The sequence below is a fragment of the Physella acuta genome, unplaced genomic scaffold, assembly GCF_028476545.2.
Source record: "Physella acuta isolate Inbredline_101_S28 unplaced genomic scaffold, ASM2847654v3 ptg000399l, whole genome shotgun sequence".
In the NCBI taxonomy this organism is placed as follows: domain Eukaryota; kingdom Metazoa; phylum Mollusca; class Gastropoda; family Physidae; genus Physella; species Physella acuta.
In genome coordinates, this window is record NW_026731918.1 from 188,747 (window position 1) to 209,186 (window position 20,440).

Below are 20,440 nucleotides of genomic sequence, written 5' to 3' on the forward strand. Positions count from 1 at the left end.
GCGGCTGGAGTGTGTTTATCTGTTATTATAATTATTTGTAACTAAAAAGGTGAATGTCACTTTTTGTGTTCCTTTTAGGATTGTTGTGGTTTTTAGTTAAGTAGTCCGCTATTATGGTGCTGATATGATTTTTTATTTTAGAATGATTGATAGGCTGGTTATTGTGTCTTGCTTATATTTTGATGTTATTATTTATGCAAACTTTGTTTTGGAGTGTGGCTCCACTTTGCTTTATATCCTGAATGTTACTTATTATTGTATTAGGGACTATTTTCTTGTGCGTAGTATTGGTTTCTTTGTTCGTAGTATTGGTTTCTTTGTTCGTGAATGTGGTGTGTCGACAGGGAGGGACATTCAGCGGGAATGTCGAGGCCTGTGTGTTAAGTGTTTCTGTAACACATTTATATGGTGTATGTGGTCCGAAATTGGGTGTTTTGTTTCGTTGAGTTCTGTTTGTTTTGTAGATCTATGTCTTGAGTGTTTTGTCTAGATCTAGATTCTGGTTTTTTTTATAATAACTTTTGGTTCCATATTTATTATTTTGTTAAATAAATTTTATTATATTGTTTAAGTTTTTGTTTTATTTTTAATAGTTTTATTATTTAGACTAAGGTTAGGTTATTAACCAGTCTGGGTTTATCCGGGCTTGCACTGACCGGACAGTAGTAATAGATAAGCCTAGGGAAGGGTAGATAGATTTTAAGGTATCCCCCCCTAGCAGGGCTTACATATAGAACCATCCTTCTTTAACACTGGCACAATGGGCGTTGCCCAATCGGAATAGTCTACCTTCTTTATGATGCCATTAGATTCCAATCTACTTAGCTCATTTTCAATTTTATTCCTCATTGCATAAGGTGGAACTCTAGCTTTGCAGTATCTTGGATTTGTGTCTTTAATGCTTAACTTCACTGTTCTATCATTTAGTAATCCAGAATTGCCAAAAACACTTTTATTTTCAGATATTACTTTATCTATTGAAGTAAGACTAGATTCTCTTACATTCTTCAATGAACAAATACTCTCCCAATTTAACTTAAGATCACTTAACCAGTTCCTACCTAGTAATGGTGGTCCATTTCCTTCAACCACAAGAAGAGGAAGTTTAACACTTTGACCATTATAACTTACATGAACCATACACTCTCCTATTACCGGAACATTGTCACCAGTGTATGTTGTTAGACACTTGTGACATGGCTGTAGAGGCACTGATCCTCCTGTGACAGCGTCAAAATCTTTCTTTGTTATGACTGTTAGAGATGCTCCAGTGTCAAGTTGGAAGCTGATGCTCTTACCGTTGATATTAACTAGTACATTGATGGGAGCATGACTTATTGATTTCACAGAGAACAGGTTGAAATCCGGCTGCGAATCAGTTTGAGCATTTTCACAGGTAGAGTGGTTCATTGGTTGGGTTAGGTAGTCTTGGTGAGAGTTAACATAGTGCTGCCTTTGGTTGCGGTACTGTCTTGACTGGCTAGATTTAGCAACAGACGAAGACTTTGCAAAGCAGGCCTTGGCAATGTGACCTTGCTTACCGCACTTATAACAAGTTGCAGACTTGAACTTGCACCGATGAGATGCATGGGGACCTTTGCATCGATGACATTTTTGATAATTATTACTAGATTTAGATCTAGGCTTTGAACGAGCAGGCTGTTTAGCATAAGTTGGAATGCTCTGTTGGGGTTGATGTTTATTGACTAACCTGCTGTTTACTGCATGGATCTCTGAAGGTGCTAAAGATCTCGCCGCATCAGATGACTGTTGGAATGAAGTTGCAAGTTGTATTGCTTTTTCTAATGTTAGATCTGACTCGAGCAGCAACTTTCTTTGAATATCAGGGCTGTTTACACCTGTCACAAACTTTTCACATAGTCTGTCAGACAGCGTATCGCCGAATTCACAAAATTCACTTAAATGACGTAAAGCAGCAACATATTCTGATATTGACTCGTTTGGTTGACGAGTCCTACTGTCAAATCTAGCTCGACATAGAAACTTTGATGGGGTAGGCGCATGGTGGTCTGTTAGCAATTTGCTCAGCTCGTTAAAGCTCTTGGTAGTTAGACTAGCTGGTGCGCATAAGTCTTTTAGTAGCCTAAATTGTTGAGGCCCTATGACTGTTAACAAAACAGCTCTCTTTTTGGCTTCTATCGTCACGTCGTTTGCTTCAAGGTAAAAGCTTAACCTATCTAGGTAATCTTGAATGATTTCATCATTCGAATCAAATTCTTTTATTTGGCCATACAGCGCCATTATTCTAGAAATACTTAGCTAATAAGCTCTAGCAAACCTCTTTTTTGCGTAAGTAGGTGCTCTTTCTAGTGGATTATTTATCCTTCGTCGCCAATGTGGTAGATTGTAATCACTGACGAGGAGCCACATTGGTTGTTAACAGTCTTTATTTACAGCCATGAAGGAAAGAGGAAGAGGAAGTACGATATACAAGGGACATCACTCAAGATGACAATATAAATATAATACTAATACAGAAGAGTGAGTTCCCTTGACCTCACAATTATCTCAATCTATTACAGATTATATTATAGATATGATCAGATTTTGATTGTTTGACCCCCTCTCCACCGTCACAAATCCCCCCCCCCCTCCAAAAAAACAAAAAGTATCACACTTCAGTTGTACTGTAATTTTTTCTAAACTAATAACGGAGCTGGGTAAACATTATTTAATGTCATCATAATCAGAGTTTCTTCCAGGCATCTCTTCGGGGGGGGGGGGGGGGGGGGGCGCGAACACCCCCCCCCCCCTCCCCGAAATTTTTTTACCGCCCCCCCCCCCCCCGAACGAAATGAAATTTATATAATTTATATAGAAAATATATACTTTTTACAGTGTCCGCCCCCCCCCCCCGAAGAAAGTTTACCGCCCCCCCCCCGAAAATTTCAAGTGCCCCCCCCCCCCTCCATTCGAGAAAAAAGTCTGGAAGAAACACTGATCATAATTTAAACATTAAACCAGTGGTTCTTAACAGGGGTTTAATTCAGGAGCTTATACAGCTTTTCGTGTTAGGAGGAGCGGTGAGTCGAGAAAAAAAAATGCGAATTTGATTTTTTTTCTTCTACAGAAACCTCGCATGAGTATTCTCAACGGTAAACGAAATAAATCGGGAGTGATCTCCCCTAAACTTTCTCGAAAATTCTTATTTAAAACAACAGGAGATGGCAACTCGGGATATAGTCTTTATAGACATGATTTTTAATCAAGTTTAAATACTTAAACTTTTAAAAATAGAATATAATCTCGTAAAAAAATCTATTGCACACCAAGTGAATGCCAAATAAAATGTGCCGATTTTTTTTTACATTTTTTTTTCTTCTCCTTCTTTTTGCACAATAGTGCGGAATATTATTTGTCTAATATATAAAGCTTAATTCTGTATGTAACATGTAATAAGCTTGTTTGTCGTGGATATACTTGGATGGATTTAAGTGTTAGATTATTATCGTGCTCATAGTCTAAATTTATGAGTTAAAAAATTACAATTGAAAGTGTTGGGAAATAACTTTCATTTTTCAAACTGATAGTAATAATTTTCGGCATGTTCATTAAACATAATTTAAAAAAAAAATATCATCTTTTACAAAAATTCTAATTATGTCTGAAAATTATTTATATTTAGTCCTTTAGCACTTACTTCCCTTTGATAAATTAGGAAAACACAATTACTTCCCTTTATAAAACATTGCATTTCTTATTCTTCTTCTTCGTTCTTAATTATTAGTGTTGAAGGGGATCGAGATTTATCTGCCAGTGGGTTTGAACTAGAGGCTTTGTTCGAATTTATCAACCATGAGCTTTTTGCCGACTCGACCACACCTCCAACACAATTAAGCGTTACGTGTCAACTGGTTATGCGTCATTAAGGCCATTGACTCCGATTTCAGCCTGCTTTTCTTTTTGGATTTGCTTCCATAACCTTCCATAGCCTTTGTCCAACCAAGAACAAACTACAAGGCAGCAATAGTTTGATTTTGGAGTTGTCTCTCCTAGAAGAGTGGCTGTCCCCAGCTAACGAGCCTCATCTGCATTAATGGAAAAGAATTTACTTTTTATTACTTTGTTTTGGTGTTGGGAAAAAATAATTACATAATTAGCGGGGATTGATCAAGTGCAAATGTTGTAGGTATTTTACGGTTAAGCTTGGAGTATTATAATTGTTCATTAAATTGAAACAGGCGCGTCCGCCGGCGCCCCACCAGGCTTCAATTTGGCGCTCTGTGCTCTCATGTGAGCGCTATGGTGCATAATTTCGCTTTAAACAGTGCGATAGAGTATGGATAAGAAAGGTTACTATAGTCTTTAAGTGAATCGAATCCGGGCGTCCTCTGGTGTCCAGACAGGGTGCTGTTTGGGGCCCCGGGCCTCCCGTGTTCGGTTTGGCGCCTACGTTCGTTTAAGTGAGTGCAAAAGACTATGAATAAGTTGGGGTACTATAGTTGTTTATTAAGCTGAAACAGGCGATTCCGCCCCGGCCTAGACTGTGAGCACTTTGCGTTTATGTACGTGTTAGTGTTTTCTTTGTGTTTAGGTTGGGTTTGCGGTTGCGTTTTGGTTCGTTTTTGTTCTTTCTTTTTTCGTTTGTGTTTTTTCTTTTGGTTGTGTTTGTATTTGTGTTTGTCGTTGGTTTTGCGTTTGGATTTGGTTTGTTTTCGTTTGCTTTTTCATTTGTGTTTTTTTTCTTTGGGTTTGTGTTTGTTGTTGGTTTTCTGTTTGGATTTGGTTTGTTTTCGTTTGCTTTTTTGTTTTTTTTTTCTTTGTGTTTGTATTGGTGTTTGTGGTTGTGGTTGGGTTTGTTGTTAGGTTTTTGTTTTCGTTTGCTTTTTTGTTTGTTTTTTCTTTGTGTTTGTATTGGTGTTTGTGGTTGTGGTTGGGTTTGTTGTTAGGTTTTTGTTTTCGTTTGTATTTGTAATTGTGTTAGCGTTATGTTTGCGTTTTGTTGTTTAGGTTTTGGTTGGTTGTGGTTTGGGTGGGCAATGCCGGGTTTATGATGATTAATAAACACACAGGTAATGGTCTTTAAGGTTTTTCACAGAAGCCAGAGCAGGGCCTGGCCGAGACGCAGTGGCGTAGCGAGGTCGGGTGTCACCCGGTGCGGCACTTAATGGTGTCACCCCCCCCCCAGAGGCATAGAGACCCTTCCCAGGGACAAACTTTCAAATTTTCGATTTGCACCCCCCCCCCCCTCAAACTTTCGATTTGCACCCCCCCTCAAGTTTTCGATTTGCACCCCCCCCCCCTCAAACTTTCGATTTACACCCCCCTCGAGTTTTTCTCTATATATTTTGCTATTTTTTGCCTTGGTGTCACCCCCCCTAAATGGTGTCACCCGGTGCGGTCCGCACCCCCCGCCCCCCCCCCTCGCTACGCCCCTGCCGAGACGGCTAGTACTTTATAAATTAACATGCGTTTTTTTTTTTAGAAATCGGAAATATCGAAAATTACTACTTCCTCTCAACAGAAATTACTCAACATTTGATAGAAGGTAGGAAATTAGATTTTTTTACTTACATGTGAAATTTCATTTATCTATCTGAAATAGTACTCAAGTTATAGGCTTTTGAAAAATTCAAAGTAGAAAAAGTACCACTTCCGGTTATCGGAAATCGCTCAAAAGTTGATACGGATCTACGATTTTGATAAAATACTTATATGAAATTTCATCAACCTAGCTGTAACGGTACTCAAGTTATCGTGTTTACACACACACACACAGATAGACAGACACACACACACACAGATATACGGACAAGATTGCAACATTATGTTTTTCCGTATCAGTGAGGTGTAAAACGTCGAAATTTGTAAAAATCTCGATTTTTTTTTTTTTGCACGATTACAAGACTTTCTCTATACTTCGTATAATCGAGAAATTAAAAATTTATGAAAATTTTTTTTAATGGTCGGCTATGCCCCCCCCCCTCTTCCCCCGCATTGCCGGGTCTGGCGGCGCTGTAGTTCCGACCCTGGGCTCCTGCCTTGGGGCAATAGCCACGGGGGCCGGTGCCGGTTGGCCGATAAGTCCACGAAAAGAGGGTAAAAACTGACCTCGTCTGACCGGCACCTTATATGAGCTATATTACAAAAAAAAACTTTTGCCGAACGACCCCCTTTGATATTTTGTAGGGTGGTAGAAAAACACCTACGAATGTCAGAAAAAACTCGCCATATCCTGGAAAAGTCTGCCAAGTAGTCAAAACTGACCAGTCGTATTCCCCTATATAATCTTTGTAATTTTTGGGAAAAACAGAGGGTAATTTTAACAATGATTTTAGGGCACTTACCGTCTGTACATCTAGCTAATTTTTTGCATGCACCTATAAGGTAAATGGCTATGCCGTATGAAAAACTGTCGGTATGACTCAAAGCCGTCCATGAGGGCTAAAAAATGACCGCGATTGAAATTCTCCTTTAATGAGATACAAATAAATAAATTGACGAACGATCCCCTTAATATTTTGTGAGGTCGTAGACCGACCCAGAGGGTAACAAAAAATATTATTCCCGTCGGAAAAAACCCTTAGGGTCGTTTGATTTGTCCAGATGCCGTATTTTCTTATATAATTAAACAATTGTTTGTGAAAAGTAAACAAAGATTACGTCATTTGGTATATGTACAGGGGAGGTAACTTTTAAAAGTAATAATTTTAAAATGTTTACTATTTTAAAGAAGAAAAAAATTACAAAGTATAGCATTCGTTTAAATATATATTTCGTTATAAATTAAGTTATGTATTGTAATGAAATTGTAAAAGTTAATTTAATATAACATTTGATCTATACTATTAAGGAAGCCTTTGCAGCTTTAATAACCTTGGGAGTAATAAGTTTGCGAATACTCCACCAATGCTTGCTTGAAATTACTCAGACGGTATAACCTTAGGCCCTGAGCACCCGACCTCGCAACGCCGCTGTCTGCCAAGTCCATTACAAATATTGAAAATGAAATCGAGTTAAAACTATACTCACTACTAAGCAGTGGCGGAACTAGAAAAAAAGGGCCACCCCGCAAAAAAATGTCAGGGGCCCCCCTCCTATATAAATAATTTTTTTTTAGATTTAGAACTAGTTTATTCAATATATTTGCTGTAATACAGCCGACCCTCTAGAATTTAGCATGTCAAAATATATATATATATATATATATATATATATATATATATATATATATATATATATATATATATATATATATATATAAAACGTGAAAGCTTTGTATTTGTAATGGTTTCTCGCGTTATGTTTATTTTTATGTTTTTTACTTTATCGCATACGAAGTATAGAGAAAGTCTTGTAATCGTGCAAAAAAAAAAACATCGAGATTTTTTACAAATCTCGACGTTTTACACCCCACTGATACGGTAAAACATAATGTTGCAATCTTGTCCGTATATCTCTCTCTGTGTGTGTAAACACGATAACTTGAGTACAGTTAAAGCTAGGTTGATGAAATTTTATATATAAGTACTAGCCATCCCGGCCAGGCCCTGCTCTGGCTTCTGTGAAAAACCTTTCTGTTAAAGACCATTACCTGTGTGTTTAGTAATCATCATAAACCCGGCATTGCCCACCCAAACCACAACCAACCAAAACAACAAAACGCAAACATAACGCTAACACAATTACAAATACAAACGAAAACAAAAACCTAACAACAAACCCAACCACAACCACAAACACCAATACAAACACAAAGAAAAAACAAACAAAAAAGCAAACGAAAACAAAAACCTAACAACAAACCCAACCACAAACACCAATACCAACAAAAAAAAAAACAACGAAAAAGCAAACAAAAACAAACCAAATCCAAACGCAAAACCAACCAAAAACACAAATACAAACCCAAACAAAGAAACACAAACAAAAACGAAAAAAGAAAGAACAAAAACGAACCAAATCAAAACGCAACCACTAACGCAAACCCACCTAAACACAAAGAAAACACTAACGCGAACATAAACGCCCGGGGCGGAATCACCTGTTTTAGCTTAATGAACGACTATAGTACCCCAACTTATTCATAGTCTTTTGCACTCACTTAAACGAACGCGCCTGCTTCAATTTGATGAACAATTTTAATACTCCAAGCTTATCCGTAAAATACCTACAACATTTGCACTTGATCAATCCCCGCTAATTATGTAATTATTTTTTTTTCCCAACACCAAAACAAAGTAATTAAAAAGTAAATTATTTTCGACTAATGCAATGGTTTTATAAAGGGAAGTAATTTTGTTTTCCTAATTTATCAAAGGGAAGTAAGTGCTATAGGACTAAATAAAGACATAATTAGAATTTTTGTAAAAGATGATATTTTTTTTAAACTTGTGTTTATTGAACATGCCGACAATTATTACTGTAATTTGAAAAATGAAAAAGATTTCCCAACACTTTCAATGGTAATTTTTTAGCTCATAAATTTAGACAAATGCGCACGATAATTTTCTAACACTTAAATTCGTACAATTCCAACGACATACAAATGCATTACATACAGAACTGAGCTTTATATATTAGATTTTATCAAAATCGTAGATCCGTATCAACTTTTGAGCGATTTCCGATAAATGGAAGTGGTACTTTTTCTACTTTGAATTTTTAAAAAGCCTATAACTTGAGTACTATTTCAGATAGATAAATAAATTTCACATGTAAGTAAATGATCTAATTCTCTACCTTCTATCATATTTTGAGTAATTTCCGTTGACCGGAAGTAGTAATTTACGCTATTTCCAATTTCTAAAAAAACGCATGTAAATTTATAAAGTACTAATAATATTGCGCACTATTATGCACATCTTTATTTGGCGTTCACTTGGTGTGCAATTCTTTTTCCACGAGATTTTATTCTATTTTAAAAAGTTTAAGTATTTAAAATGGATTAAAAATCATGTCTATATTCCGAGTTCCCATACCCTGTTTTTTTATATAAGAATATTCCAGAAAGTTTAGGGGAGATCACTCCCGGTTTATTTTTTGTATTTCTATTATTTGTTTTAAATATATTTCCTTTTTATCCTATGTCAGTCTTTAGTTTGTGTTTTTTTTTTTAAATAATAATTAAGAGAAGTAATTGCTTTATAATTTGTTTAGTACAAATATATTATAAGGAGCTGATGAGCACCCTTATTTAACTTTTTAAAAAAGGGAAATAAGTCATGGAAGTGTTTTGAACGTTTGCCTATCTTTCACACTACAGATCAGGCATATATATTTTTTACGCAACAGCATGTGTTAGCTACTGTACAACATCACAACTGTAGTAGATCTGTTTGTTATTTACAAAAGCTTTTACCGTCAAGTAAAAAATGCAAGAAATTTTTTAACTATATAAAATGTATTATTGTCGGCTATGGGCCCCTAAATGGCGTGCCCCCCCCCCCCCCCCGCATTGCGGGGTCTGGTGGCACTGTAGTTCCGCCCCTGCTACTAAGACTATATTTTAAACCTAATTAATAAATATATCACTTGTTATCTGCCTATTTTTATAGTCGGTACTAGTGTGATAACTAGTGTGGGCCTATATATTTATTCTTCTTTTAGAAACTGAAAATATGTGGATACACTTCAAACAATGGGTCAATGAAAATTGAATAACTTGCAACAATATGTGTGGTTAGGGGGTCGTTCATAAATGACGTCACACTCGTGGGGGGATAGGGGGGGGGGTCCGTAATTTTGTGACGGTGTGTGATGAGGGGTTCAGATGGTGTGACGTCACTTTTGCATTAAAAAAAGAGCTATGTTACAAACGAGTTTTTAGCCGTTATTTCGCGTTTTAGAAAACTGTTTTAATAAATTATAATAGGAATTGACTAAAATACTCGACGTTGACAAGATTTTGGAAAAATATCGATTTTTTAAGAAAAATTCAACTGCAATTCCGAGGGTCGTAGTAGGCTGACGTGTGACGTCGTTTTAGGGTGGGGGTGGGGGGTTAACGCTATAGTATACATGTTCTGTGGAGAAGATGTTTGATGTTTCCAGATCAAAATAAACTTTCCGCACGCCTTGTATTATTTCCAGTCATGTATAGTATACATTGCGTAAGTTTGAACGTGGTGTAGTTCAGGGGTCGGCAACCTGCGGCTCTTTTGATGTCAAGGTGCGGCTCTCAAGTTCCATGCACAATGATTAATAATTATATTGTTTAATTTTCTAAACTCATAAAAATATTATACTGTAAAGAAAAACAACTTTAAATTAAAAAAAAAACAACTCATCAGACAGTGAGAATAGGTGAGGTAGAAAGTAAATGGACAGCTGACTGCCGCTTTGGCACCAGGCCCAACCCCACAGCCGTGCTGTAGCTAGCCCAGTGTCGACTATTCCGTTCCTGCCATTGCTGAAGTGCAGACTTTTTCGAATATCGTTAAATGGGTAATGTTATTTTATTCAGAATGCATCCCTCTGCCGAAGTATTTTAGTTATTAGTATTTTACGGTGGAGCCAGGTACTGGACTGTGGGGAACAAGTAGGGTGGAAGATAAGCACTGTGAAAACCGAAAGACAGAAGCGACCGATTCAGTTATTTATAGTTATATAGATCTATATCTAACTCAGTCAGAGTTATGGCTATGGGAGACACCTCCTGAGCCAGTAGTGTCCGTAAAGAAAAAAAAAGTTATTGGCTTCTAAAGTGGATTGGGATTGTCCTGTAGTTATGTTATTTAATAACTAACTTAATCATAGCAGAGCTAGCTGAAACACTTTTTTGTGTGTTTTTCTATGAATCAATATTAGTTCAAATTTAACGGTATTTATTTCAAATAAAAAATTAAATTTATTTACTTAATTCTAATCAAATGCCAGAATATTGGAAAAATAATGTTAGTGGCTCTTTAAAAACTGGGAAATTTTGTAAATTGTAATTTTTGGCTCTCTAAAGGTTGCCAACCCCTGGTGTAGGCATACTAGACTTGCATATAACTTGAACGGATGTCACTCTCCAAATTGATGTCGTGTGCTACTAATTTAGGATACAACTGTCTGTGTTAAAATGATAAAAAATAATTATACAATGTTAACATTTTGTGTTAATTTAATATGAGCAGATAAGAAAATTACAAATGGTGCATATAGGTAGCAAACATGAAAAAACCTGTCCAATATTTGTTTTTTCTTTGTACAAGTTATCAGTTAATATATATAGTAAAATCGTAAGTAAAAATGGTCACACAAATATTTTTTTCTTCAATTTTTTGTTTAAAAAAATATTGTTTCTCTCCATTCGTTAATTAACAAACATTGAAGTTATGTGGACACTATCTAACTGATAAATTATAATAAACTACATTTAGAATAAAACCTAATCCTGACAAAGATTTAGAAGTTTTTATATATAAAGGGCTAATTATTTATATTTTGGTAGCAATACAATGGAACATTAATAGCATGGTGCCTTAATGAAATTGGTTTCAACTTGACACATTTATTCTGGATCTTTATTTGTGTGAAAATATAGCTATATTATTTTCTTAATTATTAGTATATATATATATATATAAATGTAACTTTGACATTGCTGTAAATTGAAAAATTTAATGCTTAATCTGGTCTAATTTTTGTTTGAAAAAAGTTATGGCCGACTTATAAAAATAATTGGACAATTACAAAACATAAAGGGTAATAATATAAAAAACAAACAAAAAAAAACACCCCATTGTTAAGGCTGTGTGAGAAGGTTGACCTCGAGCTCCACTACTAAGTCCGATGATTTAATAACAAGCCAAAAATTATATTACTTTACTTATCTCAAACGAACTCTTTAAAGATTTTGAAAAGTATATATCACAATATTCTATAAAAATAAATGGTAGTATTTAAAAAGTTTAAAAAAAAAATCCCTATATTTTTTTTGGGATAACAGTAACATATGACATAATATATATGACTCATATGCTTGATTAAATTATTTTTTAAAATTTAAAAAAAGCCCAAACTATTTTGATTGATGAAAAATAGTTAAATGAATTGCATTACACCAAGAATTTTTTTTTAAAAGAATGAGTGTCATTCAGTAGGAAATTCTACAAAAGATAACATAATTATATTTTTTATATTTAAACATGTAGGGATCTTATTTTAAAAAATATGCACTATTAAATTCTATTGAGTAAATGCATTTTGAAAATTCCAGAAAAAGTTATCAAGTCATATAACAATATACCAACAATTTTCTTTTTTACACTAATAGCAATGGAAAATCATAAGTTAATAATTATAATAAGATTTAAAGCTGCAAATTGTAACTATAAACATAATAATGCTTAACAGAGTACTTAAGTCAATGGTCCAGCCATTGTACAACTCTTAATCCCTTTCTAATATTACCATTCTTACTGTAAATACATTTTTAGAATGTGTATGAACACCACAAACTCCAATTATTGTTGTCAGCAAATAAATGCAGTATTTGTACTATGTGAAGGATGTTTAAAATTGGTTACAACAATCATATTACTATTTCTAGTTTCAATTATTTTAAACACCTTTCCATTTTGTTTATCTTTAATTTTAATGATAAATACAATTGAATTCAAATTGTATTTTATTGGAAAATAACAGAAAAAAGAGTATGCAACGTAATTCAAATCTATTTTCATATAATACTTTCTATGGTTGATAGTAAAATGTTTACATAAATGTACACATGTACAAAAATATAAATGTTTCATGGGTGATGATTGATCATGTATGATAAATAACATGTTTAGATTTTCTAACAAAAGTGACATATATTTAAAAAAAAAAAAGATTTTAAAATTACCAAAGTCATTCAGGCTTAAATATTTACAGAAAAATGTTGAGCTTAAGAGAGAAAACTTTAATGTAATGATCCTTAAGAATGCTTTTAATATAAGCATCATATAAAGTCATTCAGCTGACATATATTATACAAACTGTATTTCTGTATGTATCTGCTTAGGTGAACACATACCTAACTTTATTATATATATTTGAATTTTTCTATACAAAACAAATGCTAGAACCTATGAAAGAGGACAGACTGTTACACCACATAATAGAAAAACCCATTTGACTGGCATAATCCTATTGAACTGTTCATTTTACACATCAGTGTACTTAGATACTGTGTTCAGAGAATGTTGTGTCAATAAAATTTATATGTAGGTAGATGCCCATACATATACATGTTATTATAAATATATACAATTTATGTATGTATGCATACACATACATAAATATATATATATAAAACAAAATTTTAAAGCCTTGTGAAATGTTCCAAAAACAGTCTGGTTCTGGGGCTGTAATGTAACATATGAGGCAGTATGTTAAATCTTTGTAACACTACTTTGGAAAATAGAATGGAAAATAATTACTACAAGGAAGCAAGCATTATATATCATTTAGTTTGACTACAACTATCAAGTTATAAATTTTTCACTGTGATAATTTTAAACTAAAACTGATGATTTAAAGTTTTTTATGGGATATTTACATGAACTTGCACACCATTTAAAAAAAAATTACACTCAAAGGAAGGTCTTTTGTTTAAGGGATTTGACGTTAATAGCTTACAACTAGCCTGGGAAAGTTAAAGCTGAGAAAAGCATTGTATTTAAAATTTAGAGTTAGAATCTTAAACAACTTTTTCAAGTAATTTTAGTATTAATTTGTTATTACCAGAGGTTCATATATAAGCATTTAAACAAGGCCTGTTGAATTGTTTGCAACATGCTGAAATTTAAAAAAAATCATTTTGTGAAAGTTTTAGCACAATTATTTGACTTTTGTTGATAACTATTACACCCGTATTTAAAAATAATTAAATGGCGCATGCATGGAATCTACATGTGTGCTATACACATTTTAGCTAGTTTATTATTACAGAGTAAACAAAGATTTATATTTGCTTGTCTCATCAAAAAACTGTTTTATTAATATATAATTTCAAATACGCTGTCCAAATCAACTAACATTTAATTCTACTAACTTGTTGAAATGTATAAGTTTATGCATTTAAAGCAATTAAATGATGTTTCAAACTTCTATATCACTTTTCATGGTTTTTCAAAATATATTTATTAACGTTGGTAATTATTAGGTTCTTAAACATTTTTAGTGATAAATAAAAAAAAAATAAATCAGGAAAAGTAATAAATAGCATTTTAACAACATACATGCATTATGAATAAAGTTAATAAATTACCAAAATACTGCGCTTACAATAAAAAAACCCAAAAGTATTGAATAACTATGTCAAGTACTTGGAGATAATTTAAGCAAATCTGGAATAACTGTAAGAGTTAACTTATTTTTATTAGCCATTTAAGAAAGCTAGGAATTCTTTTGTTATTTATAAGAAAAATGAAAAGTAGATTACAATCAAGTGACAAAAACTGTTTTCCATACATGTTTAATTTTTAGTTTAAGCACAGGGGATTAAAATAAAATTTAAAAAAATCACAGAAATATTACAATACCATATCTTTAATTTTAATCAAGGATAACTTTAAAGTTAAAATCAAAACAATGTATGCTATGATATGTAAAATTTCCCACCCCTCTTATTTTTCAGTATTAATAATTTTATATCCAAGAATAAAAACACCTGGATGAAAGAAGATAAAAATTGATTAAATAATACCAGTTCAAAAGATTTGATAATTTCACTTGATTAAAAAAGGGCAATATCTTTCCACTTAAAATATAAACTTAATGAAATATGAAATCGAATTTTAAGTTGTCTGGTGGTATCTAAATAATTTGAGATGTACAGTAATACCCTTTTGTAGGTCAAACATTTAAATTATCCACACAATGAAAATACTTGCAAATGAATTTTTTTTTTTTTTTACAAATTTTATAAGGCTGAATAAAATATATGATCATTTTTATTTATCTAGTGTTCAAAGTAAATTATGTTTGACAACAATTCTACCAAAACAAACCTAAATAAACACGATAAAGTTAATTAAAAAGATTGAACAAAGTATTGAGTATTTAATTATAAACTTTTCCTAAAAAAGTATCTTATTTTGATCATTTATTTTTTCAAGTCAAGGAAAGTTTTATATATCACATTCTGCAGTTTTGCTTAAGGAATGTTGCACAGAACATATCTAACTTGTGAACTGTTTTTGCACCAAAATTACTCTAAATACACAGAAAATGCTAACAAAACAATGTCTGAAATGATGCAAACTAGGGTATTACTGTACTCACAATTGTATATACAATTATATACATGCAAACTGAGCTGTAGAAATAAATCCATGGATGAAAAACACCAGTTTTGGAAAATGAACTTTACTAAAAAAATTACTATCTGCTAACTTTACAAAAAACCCAGTAGGTTGAAGAAACATTTCAAAAGAAAGTTGGTTAACTTAAGTTGTTAAAAGAAATCATACTATATATTCAGTTATGTTTTGTAATGATGTACATTTAAATAAGGCCACGTCCAGATTTTGTTTTCAATACAAGCATTCCTTCCTATTACAAGTAAGAACTATAACTAAATTCGTTTTCAAACCCTCTGTAAGCTATACCAAATTACATGGGCAGTTATTAGAAACCTATCAGCGGCATGTTTTAAAAGCAAAAAAATCAAGAAACAAGCTTTGCACAGGTAAGACTACTATATTCAGTGAACTAAATCATTTTAAAAATCTGCTAAGAGAAAGGTGAATTTGAAATTTTTGTTTTAGAAAAGACAATTAGAATTGCATCTCAAGTTACAGAAGACAATGAAAATTTTATTTTTTAAACTACTCCTAGCATAATAAACTGTCTAAATAAATAATTCTTTAAAAATATAGGTCTCAAATTATATAAATATTTACTAAATCAAAATTAACCATTTTGTATGTTGATCTTTTCAGACAAAATTTTATGGATAAAAACCAAAACTAAATGATCTTGCAGCTAAAATTCTGGAAAGATAGGATGGCATTGCAAAATATTGATTTATGTTGTAATTAATGCACGTTTTAAATAGTATTTATAATATTTACAAAGGCAGAGCAGCTACTTTGTTACAACTGTAAAAACAGTCATAATCAATAAGAATATTAAGTTACCTATTTTAGGACCATCATACAAGAAAACTAACAACAGTATAATAAGTGAACATATTGCAAATCTATCATCAAGAATAATTAATTATCTAAGTGCATTATATACATATCTTTATTAAGATATAGAACAATATGTGTGCTTTATTGTTACAAAACTGTGAATATATAATTAAACATTATTTTGTTTTACAAAAGTTTCTAGGATTTCTTCTGCCATTTTAATGTTGTTTCTTGCAACCCTGAGTGCATCAATCACTTGTATCCTTCCATAGCCCATAGCAACAAGAGTGTCGACATGATTATCATTAATACTAGAAGTTATCTGATCATTCTCTTTATTAATGTCTTGATTTTCACGCAGACCCTCATGACGGGGTGGAGGTACTCTAAAATAAAAAATAATTACACTGTTAGAATAATTAGTATACAAAACTGTAACTTAATTTTAAAGTTTGGTAATATATTGTAGATCCAATTAAACAAAAATAAGCTAAATGAAGACAAAATATTGGGCTCTGATGTAAAAAAAAAAGGGGCATGATTAATATTTTAATTTAAAAGACCGCTAACTGCTTATGAAAATAAGACTTTTACTAGGATATAAAAATCTTAATAAAAGTCTTGTTAATAAAATATTTCAATATTCTATATTTAACAGCTGAAGATCTCCAAGCTATTTTAATAAAATGATCACAGCTTTGGTTATCTCCATTTCATTTTCAATTTTGTTTCCATATCAACCTATCCTTCAGGTTGGGAAATAATAATATGGGATTGTTTGCAAAGTGATAATTTCTGCAGTATTCATTTCAATGTTTTTATGTTGCATTTAAGCAAGAGAAAGTTGGTTGCCTCTGTAGTCCTGCTTGGAGATAACATATCTATGTTGTCTTTGTGGAAATTTTTTTTAACTTGATTGATAGTTTAACCATTTACCAGTCTAGGCATCAAATCTATTTTACTTGCAATAGTCAGGCAAAAAGATAACGCATTTTTCAACCGTGGCACTTTTTAAATATAATTTTTTTAAAAAATAGCCACTTATGTTAAAAAAATAAAATCAGAAGTAATATACACAAAACTGAGGCATTTTTATTAATTTTATTTCACTTATTATATTGCCCGTAATTTTGAGAAAAAAATTCTTAACTAGAAAAATCTTAGAAAATGAACGGATAGTGATGGAACAACAAGAAAACACCGTAAACAAAAAGTATTTTCCCCGCTATCTTCAAAATCTTGTCATCAACAAGACTTTCTGCAACTACGCGTAAATAAACGTACTATACATAGTAGGGCGATTGAGGGTGCAAAGGCTGTACCACACAAAAAAATTCTCCGCCGACCGCGGGTGAAATGGTCTGTAAAGGGCTAAAGGTCAGCGGTTAAAAAACTGTTAATATATTTCTAGATTTCCTTAAGTTAACCGACTGAAGCCAATTTACTTACATTTACAATTACCTTTCCAAATAACATAAATCTACTTCAAACAATATTTAAAAACAAATGTAAGTTTTTGTTCTATAAATTTGTATTTTTTAAAAATCTTGTAATAAGTATTTTCTCTCAGTGTTAAGTGGAATAAAAAAGTCACAAAAAGTAAATGAATTCTATAGCGAACTCCTTACAAGGCGTTTGGTGGTGGATCTTCTTTGTAAGCTTTTGACCTAGGTGGTGGGATAGCATAGTCACTATTTAATCTGTATAAATTGGGTTTATCTTCATGGCCTGCAGCTCCAGTTCCTGCAAATTACATGATAAATTGAAATTTATTTTCTACATATAACAATAGATAGCTGTTAAAATTAAGTTCTTCAAATACACTATGTACATGCTGGTACATGGAAATAGAAATTAAACAAAATCTCTTAAGAGCCAAAACTTACCTGCAGGATGAGTCCCAGGTAAAGGTCGATCATACACACTCTCTGCTGATTGTGATGCAGATGAAGGTGATGAAGGATCATTGTCCTGTGTAGTGACATCATAACGAAGCTCTGCATATGATATACCTAGTAAATAATTTTATTCAGTAATAATCCATGGACAAAATCAGTTTATTTTAAACTAATGACATGGTAATATGATAGTAAGAGGTATGTATATTAATTGTTCTATAAATGACAAGCATTAAAATTTTCTTAATTTCAGAATTGAGTTTTGATGAGGATTAACTTAAGATGAACCATTGAAGTAGGCCACTTAAAATCCTGGTAATAAGACATTTATGTTTAATATAAAAACAACAAACTAAATAATACCTGAAAGCGAATTATTTGTGTTGAAAGTTGGTTTTGCTACAAGATTTGCTGACTCAGGACTTTTTTGCACATTATCATTAGGAGGAGTAGGTGGTAATTGCCGTCTAAAATAGATTGTGTAAATGAGTTAACATGAATACATTGGTTTCACTAAAAGGTTAAATGTTAAAACAAGTTAATAAAAAGTCTAGTGACAATTTAAGCGCAATTTCCTTATGTTATCTAAAAATAGATAGTGATCAAGTTTGTTTTTAAAAAATGTGAAAAAATTATTAGGCCTAGCGAAACAAAACCTTGTAATTGTAACTCCCTATCACTCTCATATAAATTATAAATAAATTAATAGGGTACAAAAATAACGTTTGAATTAATAAGTAAACAAATTAATTTTGCGCTAAAAAAAAAGACAACTATATTAACCTATATCAAAGCAAATAGTTTTATTTTAACGAGTAGGCCTACACGATGCTCAGTTTAAAAAGTAAATATCATCCTATGCCTACACGATGCTCAGTTTAAATGTTCTTAATTAATTTTTTGTGACCGAACAAAAGGATATTTTTGAAAACTTTCTTCGGCAATATTGTTCTAAATTATGGCAGGAATCGATTGGTAAATGTTTCAAGTCGCTAAGTGGTCTGGTTGCCGAGATATGGGCAAAAAACTGCATTTTTTTGAGGTTTTTTGGCTTTTCCGGGAAATCCAGGAAGGAATTCCGAGAATTTTTTTGGCCCACAATCATCCTCAGAACTTGCTTAACATATTTGCTTTTGAAACTAGTCCTCGATATTGCTTCGTTGAGGAGGAGATACGACTCAAAGCTGCGCACATCCATCCATCCAGAAATGACGAGTTAATAATCGCAATTCCTGTAAGGAAATTGAGCTAAAAAAAAGGACTTATACTAGTTATACCTCGGTGGCTTAGGTGAAGTGCCTGGAGATGGTAGTGGAGAAATACTTCTTGGTGGTACAGGTGGAGGAATATCTGATGCTTGGTGCACAAGCCGTTTAGACATAGCAGGAGACTCAAAAGGTGAATTTCCTTCATGGTGCTAAAAAAAATTTTTTAATGGAATTATTTTTATCATATATGCTGTTGTACTTGAAAACCAATTTATATGGGAAAATAGGGGTGATAAACATGGTATCCTTTTTTAAAATTCACTAGACAATTGACCCCCGCTTGCAATGAGAACCTGAAAAGTGAAATCTGTTGACGGTAGTATTAAGGCAACAAATGTAATGCCCAAGGACAAAAGAGTCAAATTATAGTTAACACTAAATTAATTAAGAGAATTTTACTGAAAAAAAAAAAATGAATTTCCACCCCTAATTTGTCTAAATCTAGACTCTAGATCAGTGGTTCCCAACCTTTTCAAAAGGCGACCCCTTTTATAAAATGTAAGGGACCCACGTAGAATTAAAAAGTCAAAATAAGTAAGGAAATTAATAAGCACTAAAATAAGATTTTCTAGTAGACTTTCAATATGAATTATTCTTGATTTAATATGATGAATAAAATTAAATGCTATTAAATAACCTCGACATTCGCGGTTGAGTTTTTGTAAACGCCAACCTCATGTCATTCTCAACATTTAATTTATTTCCTTGTTTTGTTTTTAATTGGAGAAATGTTGAAAATATATTCTCGCAAAGATATGTAGATACAAAAGGAAATAAAACTAGAAACGCAATCAATTTTACATTTGGGTATGAAAGGTGCATACTACACCAAAAATGAGTGAGCAGTTTTTCATTTGACACGGTAAGGGATGCGGAATCATTCTGCAAATTTTAGAATTCCTCATGTAATTCATCGGGAATGCTGGCAACATCAAGGGAAGCAGAGAATGGATTACCTGTCAATGCAGTATCTACTTCTTTCAGCACAGTGAAACAACGCCACATTTGTTTTCAAGAGACTCAAGATGCCCAGAACCCTCTTTCAAATTTTTATTTATCTCACAATCAGATTCATCTACCACACTTCAGAGTTTCTCAAACATGGCAATATATCCAAGATTTATTTTCTTCACCTATTTTGAAACTTTGGTAAAAATGCCCAGAGATTATCATGAAAAGAGATAATTGTTCACTTTTCCTG

At 32.6% G+C, this 20,440-nt stretch overlaps 1 protein-coding gene across 1 annotated transcript in view; it reads right to left on the reverse strand.

Annotated features, from left to right (window-relative positions):
• Positions 1–14,391: 14,391 nt before the first annotated feature.
• Positions 14,392–20,440, reverse strand: part of LOC131942308 (E3 ubiquitin-protein ligase CBL) — a 32,768-nt gene continuing 26,719 nt past the window's right edge. The window contains exons 9-13 of the mRNA XM_059302113.1: positions 19,249–19,388; positions 18,335–18,438; positions 17,960–18,085; positions 17,702–17,816; positions 14,392–16,459 (exon numbers count right to left, since the gene is read on the reverse strand). Of these exons, the coding sequence (XP_059158096.1) occupies positions 16,243–16,459; positions 17,702–17,816; positions 17,960–18,085; positions 18,335–18,438; positions 19,249–19,388 (702 nt within the window). The 3' untranslated portion in view covers positions 14,392–16,242. The remainder of the gene's footprint in view (positions 16,460–17,701; positions 17,817–17,959; positions 18,086–18,334; positions 18,439–19,248; positions 19,389–20,440) is intronic.